General features: G+C 30.9%; 1 protein-coding gene across 8 annotated transcripts in view; it reads left to right on the plus strand.

The window, feature by feature from the left end:
* The window catches only part of LOC106471904 (eukaryotic translation initiation factor 4E transporter-like), a 68,651-nt gene that overhangs the window by 48,966 nt on the left and 11,318 nt on the right, over positions 1–8,367 (plus strand). For 7 of the 8 annotated variants that reach the window (XM_022400520.1, XM_022400526.1, XM_022400521.1 and 4 more), the window contains 4 exons: positions 559–640; positions 3,074–3,382; positions 5,494–5,742; positions 7,904–8,101. In XM_022400520.1, the coding sequence (XP_022256228.1) occupies positions 559–640; positions 3,074–3,382; positions 5,494–5,742; positions 7,904–8,101 (838 nt within the window). Of the gene's footprint in view, positions 1–558; positions 641–3,073; positions 3,383–5,493; positions 5,743–7,903; positions 8,106–8,367 lie in introns of all 8 variants that reach the window. The other variant, XM_022400527.1, reaches the window with a different exon arrangement.

Here is an 8,367-nt window from a genome sequence, read left to right on the forward strand (position 1 = left end):
GTACGTAACAAGTAAACGTAAAGGTAACGGTACGTACGAAGTAGTAAAGTAAGTAAATAAGTATAGTTAGTTTAAGTTAAGTTAACGTAATAGTATACAACACACACACACACACACACACACACACACACACACACACACACACACACACACACACACACACACACACACACACACACACACACACACACACACACACACACACACACACACATGGATACAAACTATAGAGAGGAAATAATAAGATATAGTATTGTAACAAAGGTATCTGCAGTAATGATAAATAGCATAAATTTTAAGTTATATTAGACAAGCTAAATACAGTATCATCCACATAGGTTAGAAAAATAAAACCAATGAATACCAGCTAAAAACAGGTAACTGTGTAATCATCTTTTGACAAATGTATTTACAGAAGTAAAATACACAAATGGATTGTCATATGACATTTAAGAGATTCAGCTTAAAATATTACGTTACACTTGGCTATGAGAATGTATGGTTTGCTTAGAAAAGAGAAGTAGTGTGTAAGTTATTATCTTCATCTTTTTATTACAGAGACCAAGTCCTACAATGGCAGCCTTCACTCCAACCTCAGTGATGAGAAAAATGCAAACTGAAAAGAATGAAAAGGGAAGAGGTAAATGGGATAATAATACAAAGTATTCAAGTGTTTTAAACTTAGTTTCAGCTATCAAAGGAAGTTACCACTTTACTTGAAACTTAATGCTTTTATTTTGCTTTTGTGGATAATCTCAAACAGCAGAGCCCCAGGAGATTTTAGTTGCATCATAGAAAATCTTTATAAAACCATTCTGAAAAGCCTTCCTCACTGTATAAAGATTAATCTCATAACCAGCAGTGTCCACAAGAATTATTGCAGAGAAACTCTGTGATATTGCAAACCATCTGCTTTAGGTGTAAAAGAAATTAGCACACTATTGAAAAGAGCTTGCTTTCATTGACGTTATGTTCTTAATTGCTAGCAGATAATTTTGCTAGACAGATGTTGTGCTAAGACTCCATACACTGAGAGAACTGACAGGTCAATAAACACATTTTTATTTTTTGACAATTATTCTGAAAGCTTGTATTAATCAGGTTGAACTTGTTATATTAACTCTCACTATGGGCTTGGTCCCAGGTATTGACCTTGCAACCATTTTGTGCTTGTTGTAGTTTTCAAACTATAAGTTTTAATACAGCTAACATATCTTCACAAAATTTTGCAATCACCTGTAAATATTATGATGCTTTAGTACACAAAATATCAGATTTTTTAAAATTAATTTTTAAGATTTTTTAAGTAATGATTTGCTCATGCATTTTTTCTTCTTGAATGTTGACTATCCAACATGCAAAGTAATTTTGATTTCAAGATTAAAAATTCTTTTATGCATCAGAAAATTATCAATTTTCTCATGCGAAATCTTTATAACCTTTTTTTAATTATCAAAGGTTTTTTTTTTTAGAAAACTTTATTTTGTTATTTTCACTATTGTATCTCTGTATGATTTTGGTTGATTTCACCAACCACGTAACCAACATAAAAAAATTAGGAAATAGATGTAAACTATGCTTTTTTTTTTGTTCTGGAATGACTACATATTATAACAAGAAATCGCAAATGTTTAGCCAAAATAGCTTAAATCTCATATTATACATCTATATAATATATATTTTTTTATTTCATTGATCTTTCAGCCTTGCCTAAGTAACATTACAGAAGTTGTAATGATGTGGTGTACATGCAGTCCTGTTACCATATCCAATAGTATAAAACTGGCCTTTGTTTAGTTTTAGTGAACCAGTATTTTGTAAAATTGTTACATTTTGGTTATAATACATTACATATGCATATATATATAATTACTATTTACAAATAAGTTCTTAAATTTTAGTTATTTTTCTTAAAACATAGAACAGTAAATAAAGAAATAATTTTTTCTACTTACAAACTTTGTGTTCGTTTGCCTGCATGCTGTAATTTGCTAAGCCTTGTCAAGTTTTGTATGTGGAGAATATAAAATAATTTTTTTTTAGCTTTTATATATATGCATTTTGAAACAACCAAATACTATAAATTACTCTACCAATATTGCAGAATTCCGCTGTAATTCAGGCTTACTAACTAAACTGTATTTGAGTAAAAAAAAAAAAGTTTTTCAGACAACATTTTCACTTACCACTTCCTTCAGCGATTCAAAAAAAAGAAATAATCTTGAGCTTGACATTCTGAGCTTTCAGTTAGTTATTCACATATCATAAACAGAAGATGATGTATGTAAGCAAGTATTTCCATAAATTGAAAGAGGTGGGGGGGGGGGGGCACTGTGTATGATTCACTAAATGTAGTGATATCTCAGCAAATATAAAAGATAGGAGGTTCGTACTTTATATTCCAGCTTGTCAATATTGGTAATTGTAGCTTCTAATTCATAAGAAACTATAGACTTTGTACTTGGACATCACAAACATATAATTTGAACCAAAGCTGTATTCAGAATATCATGTGACATAAAATTGATATTCAGGAATTTTGTTTTAATATTTAGTTTTAAAGTAAGAAATTAAGTAATGTATAATACTGTGATACCAAACTTATTGGAATGCATTCATAAAATAGCAGATCAATAAAATTTTGAATGCAAGTCTACAAACATTATGACACACCCTTTGACCCCTGATCATAAGAAGACCCGCAGTGAGAGGGTTAATTCACAAGCATTGGCTAAAGACATGAAATTGAGATTTGTTTGTCTTCTAATTTGGTATTGTTTACTTTTATTTGTGAATATATATTTTTTCTACTTACACTGGTTTTATTTGATAATTCAGATAAAACTGGCACATGGCACAGGAACATCGTACTTGGTTATCTATGATATTCATCTTTGTATTGCTCTGAAGAGATTATGTATCTGAATATCTTGAAAGATAGAAAGTACTCATTATAACAGACGTGTTCCTGCCTTAAAGTTTACTAGATTTAAAAAATATAAACCTCTTTACCAGTCTCATTGGCATTGTTTGTTTTACATGCAGCATTTAGAAGATTTATCACTTTTAACAGGATCTGTCAAAAAAACAACCCAGCCAGATGCAGACACCACTAAAAGAAATAATACAGGCCCTGGCATCACTTCAGTACCTACTGTGACAGTGAACAGTGACACAACAGAACCAGGGCTCTGTCCAACACAAGTGCAGGGAAACAACATTGCAAATGGTGGTGAATGCCCCAAACAGCAACAGAAACCTACGAAAGGTGGAGTTACAACCAGTAATCACACAATACCTGGGCCTGGCCGACCTATTGTAAAAGGATCCACAGGTCAGGGTACAGCAGGTGACCATTTTGGTCGAGGAGGGGGCAGAACTGGTACTAATCCTCCTAAGTCTTTCTTCAGTTTGTCAAATTAGTATATATGTGTATAAAGCTGGGTGATACTACTGATTACCTATGATGTGAAATTACATTGATTAGTGTCATGTAAACTAATCAATTAATCAAAATATTACTATGTTTTGTTGTTAAGTAAAAAGCTACATAAATGGGCTAATTTTGAACTGCTGAATAGAGGGAAAGCAACTGTCTGGCAACACCCACTGCCAACCTTTGTAATTTTTGTTTTTCTTGAACTGCTGACTAGCAAAGAAGGCAGCTAACTTTCTGGCAGTACTTGCTGCCAATATTTTATATTTTTTTTGCTTGTTTTCTTGTACAGACCACAGTTTGAGGAACTTTGTATTAAGCGATTAATTTGAACATAATCGATTAATGGGTCCATCAGTTAACTCTCTCAACATGGGCTCAGTCGATTTGACCAACCACTGACCTCTTTGTACTTGTATACTCTTTATAGATTTCATACTACTAACTTTTAATATAGTATGTATATCTTCACAAAATTTGGCAGTTTTTTGGTAAACATAAGTCTTTCACATACAAAAAAAATCATTTTTTAGTGAAGTATTTTAAATACACTAAAAGATTTGTCCATGAATATATCAAGTATTTGTTTTGAATAGTCCATAGGCAAAGTGATTTTCATGTTAAGATTAAACATACTTTTCTTCATCTCAAAAATCTCTGATTTGATTTGTGTAATCTCTAAAATCTTCTAAATACATTTCAAATATTTGTTTTCAGTAAAACTTTATATTTTGTTATTTTCTCTACCCTAACTCCATACAAGGTTGGTCAATTTGACTGACCTCATAACCACCAAAAAAAAGAAAGAAAATAAATCTAAATTGCCCTTTTTTTCTTTCTAGAATGACTTCAAATTGTAATATGAAACTATATATTCATTTATCCTAAGTAGCTTTAAACTCATAACAGTATACATCTATTTATAATTAAGTTTTATTGTTTTATTGCCCTTTGAATCATGTCTAACTACTATTTGTGCCATTACAAGTAAATAACTTGAAGAAAGTGGAGCTCATGCTATGCTATTGAAATACATTACCCACAAGTTGCTAGCTTTCGTGCCTTGTGAAACATTTTTATATAAGTTATAACTATTTATTTTACCTAACCTAACCTTAACTAGCCTGGAGAGATCCCTATTTTTACATTTTAGGCACTTTTATAATAAATAAAGAATAAACAAGAAATAGAATACTTACCAGAGTACTTACTTAATGCAACAAAGAACAGAGAATAATAACATGCAATAGTAGACAATTTCCCCTAACTATCACAATTTTTCTGGCTATCTATGTGACAAAAACCGTTACAAAATCATCCAAGCTAGTCGTTATCTTACCCATTGGAACGAAGCTTGTACCAACAGTGAAATTGACAATTCTCCATTCAGAAAACAATGCTATGTAATACATTATTTGATAAATGAAAACCTTGGCTTTCTGTTTGTTATAGATAATATAGAATTAAACATAAGAGAGAACTATTAACAAATCCTGGAAGAGAGGATGTGACAGGTGGGTGTGGCAAGAGGAGTCTTATTTTCTATTTGATAACTCTGTAACCAAACAAAATTGAAGGCTGTAAAATTATGGTTTGTCTGAGCAATGATGATTTTATAGTGAGTAATTTACATTGAATTTCATACTTATTGGGAGGGGGGGATAAAATAAAAAGGAAAAGCCTAGAGAAAATGTCACACTAGGGGAAATTCAGGATTTTTTAAAATATTGCCTTATAAAACTAAGAACTTAAATTGTACATACTATTAAAATATGGATTATTAGCTAAGATTTTATGCTATACTAACTGGTATAACATAAACAAAAAAGTAGATTAATAAAATTTTGAATGTAAGTCACTAAAACCTCATGACATGCACAGTAAAGGATGCTTGTGGTGATCAGGTTAATTGTTAGCAAATACCAATAATTACCCAGCTCTATATGTATATGTATTTGTGTATACATATTTAATTATTTACGAATAAGATATTCAAATTAGAATCTAAACCAAAAGCATAGTTATTCTGTTACACATTTTCATTTGTCTTTATGTAGTAGCTCAAGAATCTGCAGCTAAACTGATTGAACAGCAATGCATACTTCAGCGACAACAAGCACAAGCATTTCTAGCTGTCCAGCGACAACTAAACACCTCTTTAATGCCTCCTACAACATTTGGAATGGGACCTACTGGATTGAATGCTAGTTTGGTGAGACCTGGAAGTTTTGGTCTTGGACCTAACTTGAATTTAATTTTGCTTCGTAATATTGTCCAGAATAGCTTGAACAACCCTAACAATCGAGGTATGGAAGTTCTTCCATTACTTTATCATATATGTACCATTAGTCTTCCCTCAGTGCTAGAAAGTGTGTAAAATTAGTATTTGACAATCTTCTTTAATGCTATGTGGAGGTGGAGGTTTGTCTGAGCAATGACTATTTTATAATGAGTAATTTATGTAGAATTTCATGCTTATTGTAAGTGAAAGTATGCATGTCGCATACCTTTTACAAAGTGACATTCAAAATTTAAACAACTTATTTCAATAAATTTCATATTATAATATACTTTATAATTCAAATTGTAATATTATAAGCTTTAATTTCTTAATATCAAAAGGAAATATTCAAATAAATTCTCAATCTTTACTTCTCTGTATCATGTGACACTTCTTTGCTTCAAATTGCCCATTTTAGATTTTCTTTCAACCCTAAGATGATTTTCCAAGTTTGACGCTAATTACACACTTATTATTTTGCTATGCCATCATATAAATTTATAGCCTCCAATCTCTTTGCTTTACTGAGATGTGTATAAAGAAGCTAAACCCACATGTCATGCTTCTCCTGCCACATCTTGTTTCAAAAAATGTCTAATTCTATTTGAAATTTCCTATTGATATTTATAACCAAAAGAAAGGGAAAACTGTACACTCCGTAAATTGTATGACTATATATTTTGATGAGACATAAATTTCAGTATGCCATCAGAACTCGATGGGTTTCGACAAAGATGTTGATATGAGAAATTTTTTTTTTAACCTTTTTGTAGATTGATTAGAAAGCCAAGTAAATTACAGTAATTTTTAGACAAATTTAATCTAGTGATGGATGTGTTTTTGGTTTTCTGAAATTTGTATTTGAAAGTCACATGAATTACTTTTTGGACAACCAACAGTTAGAAAAAATGTTTAGGAAAGCAAGAACTCAATTACAAACTGGTCTAGAGCTAATGCAAGTTAAGTTTCTTGTTTATGTATGTTTATTGTTATATATCTTTAATAAAAGTAACTAAAATTTGAAGAAAAAAATAATTATTACATAAAACTTAAATGAAACATTTTTCTGCTTCAAAAAATGCACAATGAACATACATGGTTAGATGTTACATGATGTAACCTGAAAATTTGTTTATTTTATATTCTCCACACCCCTACTGGGTGGTTTATTGCCTATCACAGTAGTTACAATTCAAAGAGCAATAAAACAATAAAGTTCAATGAAAGCAGTTGTGAAAAGGAAATAAAACTCAATATCTTAAGATAAATAGGTGTTATTGTCTATTATATGCAATTATTCTAAAATGTATTTTTTTGTTTTTTTTTCATATTTTTCAACTTTTATTGCTGCTAATTTTGCTACATTCAGTGTTAAGGTTGAGGAAATAAGATATGAAATATTTTACTGAAAAAAACTTTATTCTTCATTTAGGAGGTTCTAGAATTATTTAAATGAAATATGAAAACCTGAAGATGAAAAAGTTTATTCTTAACATGAAAATCACATAGCACTTAAGACTAGTCTGAGTCAGATTCAGTCAGTAAATTCACTGACAGATCTTTAGTAGAAATACTTTATTGAAAATTCTTGTTTTTTGTGTATAACATACTTGTAATGTGTATTAAAAGCTTATCAAATTTTATGAAGATACATTAGTAAATTTAAAATTATAGGAAACATTGTTATGTATAGATTCACAATAATGGGATGGTGCAATGCACCAATGCTGTTAACATAGGGGTAATTCCACAGAGTATTGTCTTAAGATCTTATTTTCTAGCAATGAAAGACATTTGTGTTTGTATGTAAAATAGCTCTTCAAAAATATATCCAAATTAATAAAAAATGAAAAATAACTCAGTCTTGATTGAACGTAACTCTGACTGATTTGGAAGATGTACAGAAAACTTAGGCCATTCTCATCTTAGTGAAATACCATAAAACTTGTTTTTTAGTGAGAGAAAATGGACAAAAAACCTAGGTACAAACGTATCAATAAGTTGTATATAATTATAAGGCTCTTTTTTTAACTGGTAGATCAAATAAATATTGTAAAATGATCGAGTATAGAGACTATCTTAATACTTAGAATATAAGGTATTTATTTGAGTACATACATTTCCTTTTGTCAGAAAAAAATCACGCATATTCTATTTTATTCAGATCTTGTAACTGTTTCTTCCAGGTCCATGGTCCTTGAACTACCTTGCCTATCTTTTGGCTCTCCAGCAACAAAGAGGACTAGATATCAGACAGTTGCAAGCCCTAGCACATGCTCGAGGAATACACCCACTGAGCTATCAGCAACTCCAACTTCTTCATTCTTGGAATCAAGCAGCAATGGTCAGTGGCACTCCTAACATGAACCCCATGTCAACTGGAGGTGGGTAGGTTTATGTTCTTTGTAATTCATCTTGTTGTCAAAAATTGTTAATTATACTACGTGAACTATTCCCATGCCTTGTCAGTGTGTGTAGTTCTCAGGTCTGTCTAAACTATACCCATGCCTTGTCAGTGTTTGTGTGAGTGTAGTGCTCAGGTCTATCTGAACTATCTGAACATATACAATGTTTCCAGCCTTGTTTGTTTACATTTTTGTGAACTTTGCATTTTGATTCAACTTGTTTCTCCACTTTTTTTGATGAGCCT

Source organism: Limulus polyphemus, unplaced genomic scaffold, assembly GCF_000517525.1.
Source record: "Limulus polyphemus unplaced genomic scaffold, Limulus_polyphemus-2.1.2 Scaffold4956, whole genome shotgun sequence".
Taxonomy (NCBI): Eukaryota; Metazoa; Arthropoda; class Merostomata; order Xiphosura; family Limulidae; genus Limulus; species Limulus polyphemus.